Source organism: Capricornis sumatraensis, chromosome X, assembly GCF_032405125.1.
Source record: "Capricornis sumatraensis isolate serow.1 chromosome X, serow.2, whole genome shotgun sequence".
NCBI classification, from domain to species: Eukaryota; Metazoa; Chordata; class Mammalia; order Artiodactyla; family Bovidae; genus Capricornis; species Capricornis sumatraensis.
In genome coordinates, this window is record NC_091092.1 from 92,047,018 (window position 1) to 92,068,092 (window position 21,075).

General features: G+C 39.1%; 1 protein-coding gene across 2 annotated transcripts in view; it reads right to left on the reverse strand.

Annotated features, from left to right (window-relative positions):
• FAM120C (family with sequence similarity 120 member C) overlaps positions 1-21,075 on the reverse strand; it is a 159,425-nt gene that overhangs the window by 13,070 nt on the left and 125,280 nt on the right. Inside the window, exons 11-12 of one of the 2 annotated variants that reach the window (XM_068962606.1) lie at positions 2,554-2,668; positions 423-632 (exon numbers count right to left, since the gene is read on the reverse strand). In XM_068962606.1, coding sequence (XP_068818707.1) covers positions 423-632; positions 2,554-2,668 — 325 coding nt within the window. The remainder of the gene's footprint in view (positions 1-422; positions 633-2,553; positions 2,669-21,075) is intronic. The other variant, XM_068962607.1, reaches the window with a different exon arrangement.

A 21,075-nucleotide genomic window follows, 5' to 3' on the forward strand; every position in this document is an offset into this window, starting at 1 on the left:
TATTAGTGTATAGGAATGCAAGTGATTTCTGTGTGTTGATTTTATATCCTGCAACTTTGCTATATTCATTGATTAGCTCTAGTAATTTCATGGTGGAGTCTTCAGGGTTTTCTATGTAGAGGGTCATGTCATCTGCAAACAGTGAGTTTTACTTCTTCTTTTCCAATTTGGATTCCTTTTTTTTCTTTTTCTGCTCTGATTGCCGTGGTCAAAACTTCCAAAACTATGCCAACATGATTTTGTAACATGTATATAGACACTGGGCCTTTGGGACCATCCTTGACCAAGTTAGTTTAAGGTCAGACACATTCTCCCACTTCTGCTATCTCCTTCCCCAGTCTCTCTGCTCCTTTACCCTTTTCTGCCATTCACTTTCACAGCAGATCACAGTTCATCTTAGTAGCTACCCAACATGTTGGTACCTGGCCATCGCAGAGCTCAACTAGGGATACTCTCTCCCGGCCTGCTTTAATTAGCTTGCTCTGGAACAGCTTTCCATCGAAGTAAATCCAGGGGCAGCAGTGTTCCCAAGGAACTGGCTGGCCACAGGCATCATTGGCAAACAGGGCTGTATCAACTCCACTCATGAAGAGGGCAGCAAGCTGGATCCCTCGAGCATCCAGTTTCTCAATCTGAAACCACCACAGAGGAAAACTACCATTAAGAAATTCCTGTTATTGGTTACATTTGCTCTTATTCCTGTTTTGCTGATTATTCCAGTTAAATGAGAACATGTTACTTTTAAATATGGACATTTGAGTACGTAAGCAGCCTCTATCCATTTCTATCTCTGAGATGGTTTGGAAGATACTCATTACAAAAAAAATCAACTTTCAAATCTTAAAAAGATACCCTCTTGAGATACCAACTTTTCTGCCTGTCAAATAAGAAAAAAATTAGAACAAAACAAAAGACCAAAAGAACGTCCAATGCTGATGAGGATATGGTGAAATAAACAGCACATTCAAATAAAACTAATGAGTAATGTACATTAAAATTAAGCTGTATGTATCAAGAACCTTAAAATGGTCACATTTGTTGACTCAGAAATTCTACTTTTAGGAATCTATTCTAAGGAAGTTGAGATGTGAATAAGGCTCTAATACATAAAGATGTTAATTATTACATATAGTAAGTGAAAACTGGAAACCAAGTGGCCAAATAAGAATAATTAAATGATACATCCATATGATTATTTACTAAGAAATTTTAAGACAAAGAAACTATGTTCTATGTCAAGTTTAAAAATACAATATATAATTACATAAATAATATATCAACCACGTAGAAAATGCATGACAAAGGCTGGAAGAAATCATCAAAATGTACACAGTGGTTATCTCAAGTTGACATATTAGATGGCTTTAACAGGAAAAGGGATAGTACTTGCAGGTCCCCTCCTAGGTGTGGTGTGGAGTTGTTAGTACCTGCTCTAGTATCAAGCAATATCACATTTACTGAAGAAAGGAACCAACACTGTTTGTCTAAGACTGTTTTCATCTTTTCCTTTGTTGATCTCATGTCAAGATTTTGTAAGTCTTACTAGACTTGATTTTCTTCTAGTTTATACTAGGGTCTCAAAGGACCATGGCTACTTAAGTCAGAAGAGGAGTGTCCTGCATTAATAACTAATTGAGTACTGTATACTTAGAACATGCTAGCCACTCTTGTAAGTGTTTTGCATGGATTATTTTATTTAATATCCTCATAATACTATGAGTAAGGAAACTGAAACTACAGAGGTTAAGCAAGCTCATGAGCTAAGATTCAAGGCAGCCTGGCTTCAGAGCCTACTCTCTAACCTACTATATTCTACTGCCTTCAGTTATGATGTTGGATTTACTTGCTTCCTCTTGCTTGTCTAGACTTCCCTCTAATACTCAGTATTACTTTTAAAAAAGCAGGGTAGCACAGGGAATTATATCCATTATCTTATAATAGTCTACAATGGAATATAATCTTCAAAAATACCAAATAACTATGCTAACACCTGAACTTAATGTAATATTGTAAATCAAGTATTGTATTGTGTGCGTGCTCAGTTGTGTCAGACTGTTTGTGACCTGATGGACTGTAGCCCATGGGCTCCTCTGTCCATGGAATTCTCCAGGCAAGAATAATGGAGTGGGTTGCCATTTCCTCCTCCAGAGGAACTTCCCATCCCAAGAATCGAACCTGTGTCCCCTGCACCTCCTGCACTGCAGGTGAATTCTTTACCACTGAGCCACCAGGGAGAGAGGGTAAATATTTACTCAAAGACAAACGGAACACCAGGATAAGTCCCCTGTAGCATCTTTTGCAAGAGTTGGAAACCTTACTGTGATCTATGGGCCACAACTTACCAGTCTTACACAACACCATTTTTTCTACCCATTCTCACCCATCAGTATGTAAGCAGTGTTGGGTTTATTAAGAGACACAAATATTTGGCTAAAGTAAATCAAACATTTACCTGCAGAACTTACTCTTCTTTCCAGCTGCAGGAAAAAAAAAAAGACCTAAAATAGAGTTATGAGCTCGTAAAATAATTTAAATGAGGATAGTTCAAATCACCTTGAGTTCTTGAAGTTGATCTGGTTCATAAAGTTGAGTAGAAACTGCCTGTGCCAGGAAGGTGTCTAGCTCATGGCGATGCAGGATTCGGCCGCCAGGCCATTGAACCATGTATCTAGAAGATAAAAGCATCATTATTAAGTGACAAAAGCTCATTTACTCATTTCACAAACACTTAGTAAGCTAAGTGTAACCTACCATGGGTCAGATGCTAGCTAGGTTCTAAAATAAAGTAAAAGAATCTCTGCCTTTGGTTACATCATCTAGATGGTAGAGGAGACAGGCACCATTCACGTATAACTGCTGTTAAGTTTATGGCTTCTTTCTTCCTAGCATCTCAAATCTCAGTTTTTTCATACTACATATAGAATATTCTATCTTGCTTTTTTCATTCAACATTGTAAGACCCTTTCATTCATTAAATACTTGTCAAAAACATGATTTTAAATGACTTCATGTTCCTCATTTGTTTTGTAAATTTATATAAATATTCCTATAATATTAGAAACATACTATTCATTTTCTTTTATTATAAAATTACTATAAAGATATACACATATTTAAATCTCATCTGTATCTCTGATTATTCATTCAAGATAGACTTCTAGAAGTGCTGATCATTTTTATTTTATTAAATTCACCAAACATTGACCTCAAGTATATTCTGGCCCTTCAGTCAGATTTTTAAAATGGACACATGGCTTGAAGGGTGCAATGTATTTAAAATTGAACAATATATTCAACAATGAGAATCTGGAGGTGGTATAACGATATACCTTTATATATTTAGTGGCACAAGTATAGGCATAAGCACTGCAATTGGAGGGAAAATCCATTCAGGACTGAACAGAGAGGTCCTTGGTGCTGAGAGAATTTCCCCTTGACTTCAACCTCGAGACAAACCAAGGAGTCTGCCAGTACACAGAAACCACTGAATTCAGGGCAAACAGGAGTAACAAGATATATATTAAGGAATTGGCTCTTGCCAATTACGATTATGGGGGGCCAGTCTGAAGCAAGCAGGGTTGGTTGGAAGCAGGAAATGTGACAACTCAAGTCTGTGATCTGTAGATTAGAACAGCAGTTTAGAGACAGAATGGTTAATGCTTTCTTCAAAAATTCCCAGTTTTCTAAACAAGTTCCTAGGATGCCTTCTTTAGACAGGGTTGAGTTAATTTTTGTATAATGTGTGAGGTTCAGATTGAAGTGTTTGTTTCTTTGGCCTATGGATGTCCAATTGTTCCAGCACCATTTGTTCAAAGGCTGTACTTTCTCCATTGAATTGTTTTTGCACTTTTGAGTATACATGTGTTGTTCTATTTCTAGGTTCTTAATTTTGTTCCATTGACCTATGTGCTTATCCCTTTGCAAATAACTCCAGTCTTGATTATTTTGGCTACAATATTAGGTAGAATGATTTCTATACTTTTTTTGCAAGATTGTTTTAGCTATCATAAGGGCCTATATAAATTTACACATAAACTTTAGAATAAGTTTGTCTTCATTCATAAAAAACCTTGCATTAAGCCCACAAGAATTGTGTTAAATCTACAGATCAATCTGAGAATTGACAGCTTTACAATGGTAAGTCCATGAACGTTCCTTCTTTGATTATTTTCATTGGCATGAAGCATCGTAATTCTGAGGTTGGTTCAGTGCTCTGGCATGTATTAGTAGTTTTATTTTACTGAGTAACATTTATTGATGGACATATCACATCCACTTCCCAGTTAACAGATACTTGAGTTGTTCCTACTTTTTGATTATTATGAATAATATTTCTTTGAACATTCATGTGCAAGTCTGTGTGGACCTATTTTTTCAACAGATACCTAGGAGTGAAATAAATGAGTCTTATGATTATTTGAATGGACTTCCTTGGTGGCTCAGACAGTCAAGAATCTGTCTGCCAATGCAGGTAACCCAGGTTTGATCTCTGGGTTGCGAAGATTCCCTGGAGAAGGGAATGGCAACCCACTCCATTATTCTTGCCTGGAGAATCCCATGGCCAGAGGAGCCTGATGGGCTATAGTCAATAGGGTCACAAGAGTTGGATACAACTGAGTGACTATTTATATATTTATGTTTAACCTGTTAAGAAAACGCCAAACTAATCTCCAAAGTAGCTATACCATTTTAAATTTCCATCAGTGTATGAGGGAATTCCAATTCTCTGCAGCCAGGCCTACATTTGTCATTGTCATTTTTTTTTTTATTATTATTACAATCATTTCAGCTGACTGAAGTGGTGTTTCATTATGGTTCAAATTTGCACTTCCTCAATGATTACTGAAGATGAGAATCATTTCATGTGCTTATATTACAACCCTATATCATCTCTGGTGAAATGTCTATTTACATCTTTTATTCATTTTTAGACTGAGTTGTCTGTTTTCTTATAAGTTTTAAGAGTTTGTTATATATATTCTAATACAAGTCCTTTATCAGATATATGTTTTGTAAATATTTTCTCTAGTCTGTGGCTCGTCTTTTCTGTTTTGTAATGGTGGCTTTTGAAGTGTAAAAATTTTGTATTTGGAAGAAATCTATTTTTTTAGGTTGATTTTGCTTTGGCTGTTGTATCTAAGAAATCTTCGCCTAACTAAAAATCATGAAAAATTTCTCCTGCAAGTTAGATAGTTTTTACTATTACATTTTAGTCTATCATCCATTTTTGTGTAGTGTGAAGGATCTATATTCATCATTTTTATCAGGTCAGGTCAAGTTGGTTGATGATGTTTCGTGAATCTTCCATATTTTTGCTTTTTGTCTAGGTGTTCTAGCCATTATGGAGAGTAGGGCATTGAAGCCTTCCACTATCATTGTTGAAGTTTCTATTTCATTCTTTTTTTCCCCTTTTTTTTTAAATTTAAATTTTATTTTTTTAATTACAATACTGTATTGGTTTTGGATACAATTAACATGAATCCACCACAGGTGTACATGAGTTCCCAACTCTGAACCCCCCTCCCACCATCCTCCCCATATCATCTCTCTGGGTCATCCCAGGGCACCAGCCCCAAGCATCCTGTATCCTGTATCGAACCTAGACTAGCGATTCATTTCTTACATGATAGTATACATGTTTCAATGCCATTCTCCCAAATCATCCCACCCTCTCCCTCTCCCACAGAGTCCAAGTCTGTTCTTTACATCTGTGTCTCTTTTGCTGTCTCGCATAGAGGGTCATTGTTACCATCTTTCTAAATTCCGTACATATGTGTTAGTATACTGTATTGGTGTTTTTCTTTCTGGCTTCACTCTGTATAACAGGCTCCAGTTACATCCACCTCATTAAAACTGATTCAAATGTATTCTTTTTAATGGCTGAGTAATACTCCATAGTGTATATGTACCACAGTAATACTCCATAGTGTATATGTATCCATTCATCTGCTGATGGACATCTAGGTTGCTTCCATGTCCTGGCTATTATAAACAGTGCTGCAATGAACATTGGGGTACACATGTCTCTTTCAATTCTGGTTTCCTCAGTGTGTATGCCCAGCAGTGGGATTGCTGGGTCAAATGGCAGTTCTATTTCCAGTTTTTAAAGGAATCTCCACACTGTTCTCCATAGTGGCTGTAGTAGTTTTCATTCCCACCAACAGTGGAAGAGGGTTCCCTTTTCTCCACACCCTCTCCAGCATTTATTGCTTGTGGACTTTTGGATCACAGCCATTCTGACTGGTGTGAAATGGTACCTCACTGTGGTCTTGATTTGCATTTCTCTGATAACAAGTGATGTTGAGCATCTTTTCATGTGTTTGTTAGTCATCTGTTTGTCTTCTTTGGAGAAATGTCTATTTAGTTCTTTGGCCCATTTTTTGATTGGGTCATTTATTTTTCTGAAATTGAGCTGCATAATTTGCTTGTATATTTTTGAGATTAGTTGTTTGTCAGTTGCTTCATTTGCTATTATTTGCTCCCATTCTGAAGGCTGTCTTTTCACCTTGCTTATAGTTTCCTTTGTTGTGCAGAAGCTTTTAATTTTAATTAGATCCCATTTGTTTATTTTTGCTTTTATTTCCAATATTCTGGGAGGTGGATCATAGAGGATCCTGCTGTGATTTATGTCGGAGAGTGTTTTGCCTATGTTTTCCTCTAGGAGTTTTATAGTTTCTGGTCTTATATTTAGATCTTTTCATTCTTAAATTCTACCAGTTTTTGCTTCATGTATTTAGGGATGTTGTTGTTAGGAATATATGTTAATAATTATTATATTTTCCTGATGAATTGACCCTTTTGTTACTATAAAATTTTCTTATTTGTCTTTTGTAACATTACTTGTCTTAGAGTCTATTTTGTCTGATATTAGTACAGCTATTATATCTCATATGGTTATTGCTTGCATGGTATATTTTCTTCTATTCTTTGTCTTTTAACCTATTTGTGTCTTTGAATCCAAAGTGTATCTCCTGTAGATAGCTCAGGCTTTGTATCAAATCTCACAATCTCTGCCTTTTGATAGGAATGCTCAGTCCAGTTACATTTGATATAGTTGTTGATTAGATTCATAGGTTTCATACCTTTTTTGCTTTTTTGTTTGTTCTTCTTTTACTGCCTTCTACTGCATTAAATACTCTCCAGTATAGCATTTTAATTATTTTTTTACTATATTTTAGTTATTTTCATAATGGTTGCTGTGTAGATTACAAAATACATCTTACCTGACACACCACATCAAATTAGTACTAAGTAATTCCAGTAGAAGGTAGAAACGTTACTCCAATATAGTTCTCTCCTTTCCTCCCACCACTGTGTTATTATTGTTGTGTGTATTATGCTATTATTCTAAAACCAACATACAATTTTATACTTATTGACTTATGTAGTTGTCTTTTAAATAGGTTAAGAGAACAAATGAGAAAAAAATATATTATACTACTTTTTACATATACCTATGTAACTACCACAACAGGTGGTTATTATTCATTCATTCATTTGGTGTCATTCCTTTCAATGTGAAGGACATGTTTTAGTACATCTTATATGGCAAGTTGACAGCAATAAATTCTCTTAATCTTTGGTTATCTGGGGATCTATTTCATTTTCCTTTCTACTTTACAGCTTTATTGAGATAAAATTATTATACAATTCATGTATTAATAGTGTATAAAGTCACTGATTTTAGTTAATCCACAGGGCTATGTAACTGTCACCACTACATTTAAATAACCGCCCAAAGCAACCTCATATCCATTAGCATTCACTCTACATTTGCCCCTCCCTCAGACCCCTGGTAATCCCACATCTACAGATTTGCTTATTCCGAACATTTCATATAAATATGTATGTCATACTGTGACTGGTGAATTTCACTTAGCTTACTGTTACTTAGCCTACTGTCAGCCTACTGTTTTTGAAGGTTCATACACGTTATAGCATAAATCAAGTTAGTTACTTTTTATAACTGAATAATATTCTATTGTATGACTACACTACATTTTGTTCACCCATTCATCAGTTGATGGACATCTGAGTTATTTCCACTTCTTGGGTATTATGAGTAATGCTATATGAATATTCAAGAACATGTTTCTATGTGAATATGTGTCTTCATTTCATGTTCTTACCAGCAGTGTTCCAATTTCTCCACATCCTCACGAACACTTGTTTTCAGTCTTCTTTGTTGTTGTTGTCAGTCTTTTAAATTATAGCCATCCAACAACAGAATGGGAAAGACTAGAGATCTCTTCAAGAAAATTAGAGATACCAAGGGAACATTTCTTTGCCCTGCTTCATTCTGCATTCCAAGGCCAAATTTGTCTGTTACTCCAGGTGTTTCTTGACTTCCTACTTTTGCATTCCAGTCCCCTATAATGAAAAGGACATCTTTTTTGGGAGTTAGTTCTCAAAGGTCTTGTAAGTCTTCATAAAACTGTTCAACTTCAGCTTCTACAGTGTTACTGGTAGGGGCATAGACTTGGATAACTGTGATATTGATGGTTTACCTTGGAGACGAACAGAGATCATTCTGTCATTTTTGAGACTGCATCCAAGTATTGCATTTCGGACTCTTTTGTTGACCATGATGGCTACTCCATTTCTTCTGAGGGATTCCTGCCCGCAGTAGTAGATATAATGGTCATCTGAGTTAAATTCACCCATTCCGGTCCATTTCAGTTAGCTGATTCCTAGAATGTCGACGTTCACCCTTGCCATCCCTTGTTTGACCACTTCCAATTTGCCTTGATTCATGGACCTGACATTCCAGGTTCCTATGCAATATTGCTCTTTACAGCATTGGATCTTGCTTCTATCACCAGTCACATCCACAGCTGGGTATTGTTTTTGCTTTGGCTCCATCCCTTCATTCTTTCTGGAGTTATTTCTCCACTGATCTCCAGTAGCATATTGGGCACCTAATGACCTGGGGAGTTCCTCTTTCAGTATCCTATCATTTTGCCTTTTCATACTGTTCATGGGGTTCTCAAGGCAAGAATACTGAAGTGGTTTGCCATTCCCTTCTCCAGTGGACCACGCTCTTGGCAAAGACTAATAGTTTTCCCAAGAAAATGCACTGGTCATAGCAAACACCCTCTTCTAACAACACAAGAGAAGACTCTACACATGGACATCACCAGATGGTCAACACCAAAATCAGATTGATTATATTCTATGCAGCGAAAGATGGGGAAGCTCTACACAGTCAACAAAAACAAGACCAGGAGCTGACTATGGCTCAGATCATGAACTCCTTATTGCCAAATTCAGACTGAAATTGAAGAAAGTAGGGAAAACCGCTAGACCATTCAGGTATGACCTAAATCAAATCCCTTATGATGATACAGTGGAAGTGAGAAATAGATTTAAGGGCCTAGATCTGATAGAGTGCCTGAAGAACTATGCAATGAGGTTCGTGACATTGTACAGGAGACAGGGATCAAGACCATCCCCATGGAAAAGAAATGCAAGAAAGCAAAATGGCTGTCTGGGGAGGCCTTACAAATAGCTGTGAAAAGAAGAGAGGCGAAAAGCAAAGGAGAAAAGGAAAGAGATAAGCATCTGAATGCAGAGTTCCAAAGAATAGCAAGAAGAGATAAGAAAGCCTTCTTCAGCAATCAATGCAAAGAAAGAGAGAAAAACAACAGAATGGGAAAGACTAGAGATCTCTTAAAGAACATTAGAGATACCAAGGGAACATTTCATGCAAAGAAGGGCTCGATAAAGGACAGAAATGGTATGGACCTAACAGAAGCAGAAGATATTAAGAAGAGGTGGCAAGAATACACGGAAGACTATAAAAAAGATCTTCACAACCCAGATAATCATGATGATGTCATCACTAATCTAGAGCCAGACATCTTGGAAAGTGAAGTCAAGTGGGCCTTAGAAAGCATCACTACGAACAAAGCTAGTGGAGGTGATGGAATTCCAGTTGAGCTGTTTCAAATCCTGAAAGATGATGCTGTGAAAGTGCTGCACCCAATATGCCAGCAAATTTGGAAAACTCAGCAGTGGCCACAGGACTGGAAAAGGTCCGTTTTCATTCCAATCCCAAAGAAAGGCAATGCCAAAGAATGCTCAAACTACCACACAATTGCACTCATCTCACATGCTAGTAAAGTAATGCTGAAAATTCTCCAAGCCAGGCTTCAGCAGTACATGAGCCATGAAATTCCAGATGTTCAAGCTGGTTTTAGAAAAGGCAGAGGAATCAGAGATCAAATTGCCAACATCTGCTGGATCATGGAAAAAGCAACAGAGTTCTAGAAAAACATCTACGTCTGCTGTATTGACTATGACAAAGCCTTTGGCTGTGTGGATCACAATAAACTGTGGAAAATTCTTCCAGAGATGGGAATACCAGACCACCTGATCTGCCTCTTGAGAAACCTATATGCCGGTCAGGAAGCAACAGTTAGAACTGGACATGGAACAACAGACTGGTTCCAAATAGGAAAAGGAGTACATCAAGGCTGTATATTGTCATCCTGCTTATTATTTAACTTACATGCAGAGTACATCTTGAGAAATGCTCGGCTGGAAGAAGCACAAGCTGGAATCAAGATTGCCGGGAGAAACATCAATAACCTCAGATATGCAGATAACACCACCCTTATGGCAGAAAGTGAAGAGGAACTAAAAAGCCTCTTGATGAAAGTGAAAGAGGAGAGTGAAAACGTTGGCTTAAAGCTCAACATTCAGAAAACTAAGGTCATGGCATCTGGTTCCATCACTTCATGGGAAATAGATGTGGAAACAGCAGAAACAGTGTCAGACTTTATTTTTGGGGGCTCCAAAATCACTGCAGATGGTGATTACAGCCATGAAATTAAAAGACGCTTACTCCTTGGAAGGAAAGTTATGACCAATCTAGACAGCATACTAAAGAGCAGAGACATTACTTTGCCAACAAAGGTCTGTCAGTCAAAGCTATGGTTTTTCCAGTGGTCATGTATGGATGTGAGAGTTGGACTCTGAAGAAAGCTGAGCACTGTAGAATTGATGCTTTTGAACTGTGGTTTGGAGAAGACCCTTGAGAGTCCCTTGGTCTGCAAGGAGGTCCAACCAGTCCATTCTAAATGAGATCAGTCCTGGGTGTTCATTGGAAGGATGGATGCTAAAGCTGAAACTCCAATACTGTGGTCACCTCATGGGAAGATTTGACTCATTAGAAAAGACCCTGATGCTGGGAGGGATTAGAGGCAGGGGGAGAAGAGGATGACCGAGGATGAGATGGCTAGATGGCATCACTGACTCGATGGACGTGAGTCTGAGTAAACTCCAGGAGTTGGTGATGGACAGGGAGGCCTGGCGTGCTGTGATTCATGGGGTCACAAAGAGTCAGACACAACTGAGTGACTGAACTGAACTGAACTAATGGGTATTAACTGGCATCTCATTGTATTTTTGTTTTGCAGTTCCTTAAAGATTAGTGATGTTGAGTCTCTTTTCATATGCTTATTGGCCATATATATATCTACTTTGGAGAAATGTCAACTGAATTTTTTTGCCCATTTGATTTTTAAATCAAATCATCTCTCCTTTGTTATTGAGTTGTACGTATTCCTTATACATCCTGGATACTTTAGATACTTATCAGATATATGATTTGCATTTTTATCCCATTCTGTGAGTTGTGTTCTCACTTTTCCTCTTGGCATTGTCTCTAGCACACAAGCTTTTAGTTTTTTTTTTAATTGGAGTATAATATTTTTTTGATTAGAGTATAATTTTTAAATTTCTTAACTGGAGTATAATTGCTTTACAATGTTGTGTACAATTTACAATGTTGTGTTAGTTTCTGCTGTACAACAATGTGAATCAGGTATAAGTACACATATATCTCCTCCCTTGTGAGTCTCCCTCCCCAGCACCTAGCATGCCACTCCTCTAGGTCATCACAGAGCACTGAGCTGGGCTCCTTGTGCTATACAGCTACTTCCTGTAGCTATCTATTTTACACATGGTAATGCATATATATGTCAATGCTATTCTCTCAATTCATCTTCCACCTCCCTTTCTCCTACTGTGTCCATAAGTCTGTTCTATACATCTATGTTTCTATTCCCACCCTGCAAATAGGTTCATCTGTACCATTTCTCCAGATTTCATATATATGTGTTAATATACGATATTTATTTTTCTCTTTCTGACTTACTTCACTCTGTATTACTGAGTCTAGGTCCATCCACATCGGTACAAATGACCCAATTTCATTCCTTTTTATGGCTGAGTAATATTTCATTGTATATATGAACCAAAACTTCTTTATCCATTCATCTGTTGATGTACATCTAGGTTGCTTCCATGTTCTGGCTACTGTAAATAGTGCTGCAATGAACATTGGGGTACATGTGTTCTTTTGAGTTATGGTCTTTCTCAGGGTATATGCCCAGTAGTGGGACTGCTGTGTCATATGGTAATTTTATTCCTACTTCCCTTCATACTGTTCTCCATAGTGGTTGCATCAATTTATATTCCCACCACCAGTGCAAGAGGGTTGGTACCCTTTTCTCCACATCCTCTACTGCATTTATTGTTTGTAGATGTTTTGATGATGGCCATTCTGACTGGTGTGAGGTGATACCTCATTATAGTTTTGATTTGCATTTCTCTAATAAATGAGCAATGTTGAAAATTTTTTCATGTGTTTGTTGGCCATCTGTATGTCTTCTTTGGAGAAATGTGTGTTTAGGTCTTCTGCCCACTGTTTGACTGGTCTTTTTTTAAAATAATATTGAGCTGCATGAGCTGCTTATAGATATTGGAGATTAATCCTTTGTCAGTTGTTTTGTTTGCAATTATTTTCTCCCAATCTAAGGGTTGTCTTTTCATCTTGTTTACAGTTTCTTTTGTTGTGCAAAAGTTTTAAGTTTAATTAGGTCTCATTTGCTTATTTATGTTTTTATTTCCACTGGTCTAGGAGGTGACTCAAAAAGGATCTTGCTGTGATTTATAGCAAAGAGTGTTCTGCCTATGTTCTCCTCTAGCTTTATAGTATTTGGTGTGACATTTCAGTCTTTAACCCATTTTGAATTTATTTTTGTGTATGGTCTAAGAAGTGTTCTAATTTCATTCTTTAACATGTAGCTGTCTAGTTTTCCCAGCATCACTTATTGAAGACTATCTTTCCTGCATCATATATTCTTGTCTCTGTTTTAAGTTGACCATAAGGTGTGTGGGTTTTGTAAGGTCAGACCCGGGGGCCATGATGGGCCGCCCCTTCTCTCCCCCACTGGCGGGGGAAGTCCCTAATGGAAGGAGCCGCTCAGATTCTGGGGACCAGTGACAGCACACTTCGCCAGCTAAAGCCGCCCCACCCCAGCCACATAAAAGGACCTATCAGCCCGTGACGCCTCGGCCTGGCGACCTATCTGAACCCCAGCCCATTAACCTGACCATCCCTCGCAACAAACTTATATAAGCTGCTTCTAACACGGTCTGGGCGCAGACTTCCTCGACCTGCCTCATTCGGGTCCAGGAACCCCGCCCGGTAGTGATTCGCCATTAAAAAGCTTGTTAGACAATTTTTTTTGGTGTCCTGGTCATCTTTTAACCTAACAGGTTTATCTCCAGGCTTTCTATCCTGTTCCATTGATCTATATTTCTGTTTTTGTGCCAGTACCATAGTGTTTTGATTACCACAGCTTTGTAGAACAGTCTGAAGTCAGGGAGCCCAATTCCTTCCTTTCCATTTTCTTTTTCAAGACTGCACCAGCTATTTGGGGTCTTTTGCATATCCATACAAATTGTAAAATTTTTTGTTCTAGTCTGTGAAAAATGCTACTGGGAATCTGATATGGAATGCACTGAACCTGCAGATTGCTTTGGATAGTACAGTCATTTTTACAATATAGATTCTTCCAATCCAAGGACATGGAACAACAGACTGGTTTCAAATAGGAAAAGGAGTATGTCAAGGCTGTATATTGTCACCCTGCTTATTTAACTTCTATGCAGAGTACATCATGAGAAACGCTAGACTGAAGAAACACAAGCTGGAATCAAGATTGCCGGGAGAAATATCAATAACCTCAGATATGCAGGTGACACCACCCTTATGGCAGAAAGTGAAGGGGAACTAAAAAGCCTCTTGATGAAAGTGAAAGTGGAGAGTGAAAAAGTTGGCTTAAAGCTCAACATTCAGAAAACGAAGATCATGGCATCTGGTCCGATCACTTCACGGGAAATAGATGGGGAAACAGTGGAAACAGTGTCAGACTTTATTTTGGGGGGCTCCAAAATCACTGCAGATGGTGACTGCAGCCATGAAATTAAAAGACGCTTACTCCTTGGAAGAAAAGTTATGACCAACCTAGATAGTATATTCAAAAGCAGAGACAGTACTTTGCCGACTAAGGTCTGTCTAGTCAAGGCTATGGTTTTACTTGTGGTCATGTATGGATGTGAGAGTTGGACTGTGAAGAAGGCAGAGCACCGAAGAAATGATGCTTTTGAACTGTGGTGTTGGAGAAGACTCTTCAGAGTCCCTTGGACTGCAAGGAGATCCAACCAGTCCATTCTGAAGGAGATCAGCCCTGGGATTTCTTTGGAAGGAATGATGATAAAGCTGCAACTCCAGTACTTTGGCCACCTCATGCGAAGAGTTGAGTCATTGGAAAAGACTCTGATGCTGGGAGGGATTGGGGGCAGGAGGAGAAGGGGACGACCGAGGATGAGATGGCTGGATGGCATCACTGACTCGATGGACGTGAGTCTGAGTGAACTCCGGGAGATGGTGATGGACAGGGAGGCCTGGCGTGCTGCAATTCATGAGGTCGCAAAGAGTCGGACACGACTGAGTGACTGAACTGAACTGAATCCAAGAACATGGTATATCTCTCCATCTATTTGTGTTGTCTTTGATTTCTTTCATAAGTGTCTTATAGTTTTCTGCATACAGGTCTTTTGTCTGCTTAGGTAGGTTTATTCCTAGGTATTTTATTCTTTTGAGTGCAATGGTGAGTGAGATTGATTCATTAATCTCTCTGATTATTTTCTGTTAGTGCATAGGAATGCAAGAGATTTCTGTGTATTAATTCTGTATTATGTGACTTACTTTACTAAATTCATTGATTAGCTCCAGTAGTTTTCTGGTGGCATCTTTAGGATTTTCTATGTATGGTATCATGTCATCTGCAAACACTAATAGTTTTACTTCTTTTCCTTTCTGGATTCCTTGTGTTTCTTTTACTCGTCTAATTGCATGGCAAGGTCTTCCAAAACTATATTGAATAATAGTGGTGAGAGTGGGGACCCTTGTCTTCTTCCTGGTCTTAGAGGAAATACTTCCATTCCTTCACCATTGAGAATAATCTTAGCTGTGGATTAAGCATTTAGTTTTGATCTAGTCCAATTTTACGTACTTTTCTTTCTGTCATGCTTCTGGCACTACATCTAAGAAACCATTGCCTAATCTGAGATCATGAAGATTTACACATGTTGTCTTCTAAAAGTTTTATAATTTGGGATTTTACATATAGGCTTATGATATATTTTGAGTTAATTTTTGTATATTATGTGAGGTAGAGATCCAACTTCACTCCTTTGCATATGAATGTCCAGTTATCACAAACTATTTGCTATCAGTTATCACAAAACTGTTTGCTAAAATGACTATCTTTACCCATTGAATTATTGTGGTACCTTTGCCAAAAATCAGTTGACCATAAATGGAAGGGTTTATTTCTGGGCACTCAAATGTACTTCATCATTTATATGCCTACCTTTATACTACTGTCTCAATTACTGTAGTTTTGTAGTAAATTTTAAAATTAAGAAGTATGAATCTACAGTTATGCCTTTTTTTTTTTAAGACTGTTTTGGCTACTCTGAGCCCACTGCACTTACACATTAATTTTAGTGTCAGCTTGTTAATTTCTGCAAAGAAGCCATCTGGGATTTTGGATTATGGTAAATATGTAGTCAAACTTGGGGACTACGGCCATCTTAAAAATCTTGTATCTTCTTATACATGAACAAGGGATGTTTTCCCACTTATTTAACTGTTGTTATTGTTGTTCAGTCGCTCAGTCATGTCCAACTCTTTGTAACCACATGGACTACAGCATGCCAGGCTTTCCTTCCTACATTATCTCCTGGAGTTTGCTCATGTCCATTGTGTCAGTGATGCCATCCAACCATCTCACCCACTACCACCCCTTTTTCCTCCTGTCCTTGATCTTCCCCAGCGTCAGGATCTTTTCCAATGAATCCATTTTTTTGTATCAGGTGGCCAAAGTCTTGGAGCTTCAGCATCAGTCCTTCCAATGAATATTCAGAGTTGATTTCCTTTAGGATTAACTGGTTTGATCTCCTTGCCATCCAAGGGACTATCAAGAGTCTTCTTTAGCACCACAGATGGAAAGCATCAATTCTTTGGTGCTCAGCCTTCTTTATGGTCCAATACTGACATCCATACATGTCTACTGGAAAAACCTCAGCTTTACTACATGGACTTTTGTCAGCAAAGTAAATGATGTCTCTGCTTTTTAATATGCTGTCTAGGTTGTCATAGCTTTTCTTCCAAGGAGCAAGCGTCTTTTAATGTCATGGCTACAGTCACTGTACACAGTGATTTTGGAGCCCAAGAAAATAAAGTTGGTCCCTGTTTCCATTGTTTCCCCATCTATTTGCCATGAAGTGATGGGACCGGATTCCATGATCTTAGTTTTTTGAATGTTGAGTTTTAAGCCAGCTTTTTCACTCTCCTATTTCACCTTCATCAAGAGGCTCTTTAGTTCTTCTTCACTTTCTGCCATATGGGTGGTAATATCTGCATATCTGAGGTTATTGATATTTCTCCCAGCAATCTTGATTCCAGCTTGAGCTTCATCCAGCCTGGCATGTCACATGATGTACTCTGCATATAGGATAAATAAGTAGGGTGACAGTATACAGCCTTTAAGTACTTTTGTCCCAATTTGAACCAGACCATTGTTTCACGTCCGATTCTAACTGTTGCTTTTTAACCTGCATACAGGTTTCTCAGTAGGCAGTAAGGTGGTCTGGTATTCCCATCTCTGGAAGAATTTTCCACATTTTGTTGTGATCCACACAGTAGTTGTGGCTCCTGGGCTCTAGAGCAGAGGCTCAGAAGTTGGGACCATGTGGGATCTTCCCATATCAGGGATCAAATCTCCATCTCTTGCACTGGAAGGCAGATTCTTTACCATTGAGTCACCAGGGGAGCTCTAGGATGGCTCTTCTTGGTTGTTTATTTCCCCAATTCCCTCTATAAAACTTCTAGATGCTCTGCCATTCTGCTTGTATCATGGAGTGACCAGCCTCGTGTTAATTCCTTAGCATCAACTGTGTTCCAAATAAACACAGTCACTTTAGGTAGACGTATAGAGCTCCTCATTTTTATGGCCTGCTTATCCACTAAGAAGAGCTCCTAGTCACTGTACCAGATCTGGGGCTGCTTTTCTCAGAGTGACAAGTGGCATTCTGTTCTACAAGTGGGTACTGAGGATGGGGTGATGGGTTGGCAGACCCTAGTCTTTTTGACTCGATCCTCAGTGTGGAAACTCCTTCTGACACATGAGCTCAGTGGGAATGATCAGGGCCCCAAGTATCATTGGCATCCTGCCCCTGGATTATAGCTTCTGCCATGAGTGGAGGCTGGTTAAGTGAGCCTCTTTACCACACCTACTGGGACATAGGGCTGGCGTTGATAAGAACTGGGGGTAATCCTATTCCAGGGCGAAACTATAACCCAAGAATGGGATCTAGGAGGAAAAGGAGTCCTTGTCTTCTAGGCTATGGTATGTCTGAGGGTTAAATGATTTTAAAAATAATTTTCAGTAGTTAAGTTACACTTTTGCTCAGGATAGGGTTTGCCGTACCCTCTTTACTCATACCTTGTCTTCGTTTTTGTTTCTTTTGTGGTAAGAGATATATAACATAATATTTACCACTTTAATAATTTTTAAGTATACAGTCAGCAGCACTAAGTACATTCAAATTTTGCTGCATAATCACCACTACCCACCTCTAGAGCTTTCTTCTTCCCAACTTGAATCTTATAGCTATTAAACAGTAACTTCCCATTCCTCCCTCTCCTCATCCCCTGGAAACCACCATTTTATTTTCTATCTCTAAATCTGACTACTCTAGATAACTCATATAAGTGGAATCATACAATGTTTGTCTTTTTGTGACTCACATAGTTCACTGTGCATATCTTAAATGGTCAGTCATGTTGTAGCATGTGTCAGAATTTCCTTCCTTTTTAAGATTGAATAATATTATATTATATGTATATATAACTTCTTGTTCCTTAATTAACCCAACAGTGAAAATAAGTTACTTCTAACTTTTGACTATTGTTCATCTTCTTCGGGTTCTCTGGTATATAACAAGCTGGTTCTCTCTTGCCTCTTTCAAGACTGGCTCTCTCTTTTCAACAGTGTCTAAGTGTGAATCTTTGAGGCTGTATTAAATGGAGATTTTGATCTCTGATGGGCAGATTTATGTTTTTAATCACATTTGGTAAGTTTTCAATTCTTATTTCTTCATGTATTTTTTCTAACCACCCTCCTTCTCTTGGGTCATCTATAAGGCATATGTTGGTATGCTTGATATTGTCCTACAAGTCTTTTAGTCTCTTTCCATTTTTATTCATTCTTTTTACAACACTGACTGGGGGAGGGGGGCGGTCCTAAGATGGTGGAGGAATAGGACAGGAAGACCATTTTCTCCCCCACAAATTCATTGAAAGAACATTTGAACGCTGAGAAAATCCCACAAAACAACTTCTGAGTGCTGGCAGAGGACATCAGGCACCCAGAAAAGCAGCCCATTGTCTTCGAAAGGAGGTAGGACAAAATATAAAAGATAAAAAGAGAGACAAAAGAGGTAGGGATGGAGATCTGTCCCGGGAAGCGAGTCTTAAAAAAGCGAGAAGTTTCCAAACACCAGGAAACACTCTCACCAGAGGGTCTGTGGCAAGTCTTGGAATCTCAGAGGGCAACATAACCAGAGGAAAAATAAATAAATAAATAATTAAACCCCACAGATTATGTGCCTAACTGCAACTCCCAGTGGAGAATCAGCCCATACGCTCGCATCCGCCACTAGCAAGTGGGCTGGATAGGGAGGCACCCGCTGCATTGCTTATGGTAAGGACCAGGACTGAATGCCTTGAGGGCAATTTGAGGGAACTAACCTGAGATAGCAACCCAGACTGTGGGATAGCCAGAGAGAGAAGGAAAAGAGAGAGAGAGAGAGAGAGAGAGAGAGAGAACTATCCACCGAAAAGCCCTAACCTAAGACACTGCCAGGCCCGCTCACAGAGGACAGGACTGAGCAGAGCTAGCTGGCTGTGGACCAGCCCATCCCCTGCTGGAGACAGGCAGGCGGGGGCAGCCAGAGCTGGAAGGGGGCAACTGCAGTCCCAGAGAGGCATCATCTACCAAACTGCAAACAGGCTTCCTTGCTAACCAAGACTTCTTGGGATTCCAGATGGCTGACACCCACCGGGAGGGTCACAGCCAGAGATGAGCTCCCCAGGAGAAGGCGCACCCATTGTACACCCAGGAAACCTAGAGGCTGGGACGAGGGAGGTGATAAGATGCACGTCCCACCTGGGGGTGACTGCGCTCACCAAGTACCTGGTCATCTGAGCTGCTCAGACCTGGGAAGGGCACAAAACGCAGGCCCAACCAAGTCTGTGCCTTCATGAAGTACCCAAGAACCTGGACCTGAGCGGCTAAGACCTGGGAAGTGCACGCAACCCAGGGCCCGCTTCAGACAGTTCCCAGCAGAGCAACATGGAGCCTGAGAAGTGTAGACCATGAAAGCACACACGAAGTGAGCAGGGATAAAACCAGTGCGGCTGAAACACTGCAAGCACTCCCCACACACGCCAGTGATATTTGTTTGCAGTGTTCCTCCCTCCCCACAGCACGACTGAACAAATGAGCCCAAAAAAGTGACCACCAACGCCCCCTTGTGTCAGGGCAGAAATTAGACACTAAAGAGACCAGAAAACACAAGGCGCTAAAATAAACAGAGGGAACCACTTTGGAAGTGAGAGGTGCAACAGATTAGAACCCCATAGTTAGCACCGATTACATAGGAAGGGGCCTATAGATCTTGAGCAGTAAAAGCCAGCTCAAGGAACTATCTGAAAATGAACTGACCCCACACTGTCCGCAACAGCTCCAGAGAAATTCCTAGATATATTTTTACTATTATGATTTTTAAATTAAAAAATTTTAATTTATAAGTCCTCTATTACTCCTTTATTTTTCATTTTTATAACCTACTATTACCTTGCAAAAAAAGGACCCTATTTTAAAGCAAACTTCATATATATATATGTTACAATTTTTGTGACTTTGTTTTGTTTTTAATATTATATTTTTGAGAACCTAAACTCTACTCTAGATTTTTAAGCTTTGCTTTTTGATATTTGTTATCAATTTTGTACCTTTAAGAACCCAATCTTCAGTATCCATTTTTACTCAGGAGTGAGATTACTGGCTTGATAGCTCTCTCCCCCTTTTGACTCTCCATTTTCTTTACCAGGTCGCCTCTATCTCCTCCCTCACCCTTCTCTTCTATCCAACTCTGTGAATCTCTTTGTGTGTTCCGGGCTGTGGAGAACACTTAGGGAACTGATTATTGGCTGGATCTGTCTCTTTCCTTTTGATTCTCCCTTTTTTCCTCGTGGACATCTCTGTCTCCTTCTTCCCTCTTCTCTTCTCTGTGTATCTCTGTGAACATCTCTGAGGTGTCCAGAATGAGGAGAACACATAAGGAAGTGATTACTGGCTAGCTTGCTCTCTCCCATTTTAATTACCCCTCTTCTACTCCTTCCAAGGAGTAAGTGTCGTTTAATTTCATGGCTGCAATCACCACCTGCAGTGATTCTGGAGCCCCCAAAAAACAAATTCTGACACTGTTTCCACTGTTTCCGCATCTACGTCCCATGAAGTGATGGGACAAGATGCCATGATCTTCGTTTTCTTTTTTTTTTTGAGGTTATCTACTTCTCTTTTATTTAACTCTGAAAGTTTGTGTCTTTCAAGGAGTTGGTATATTTATCATCACATTTATTGGAATAAA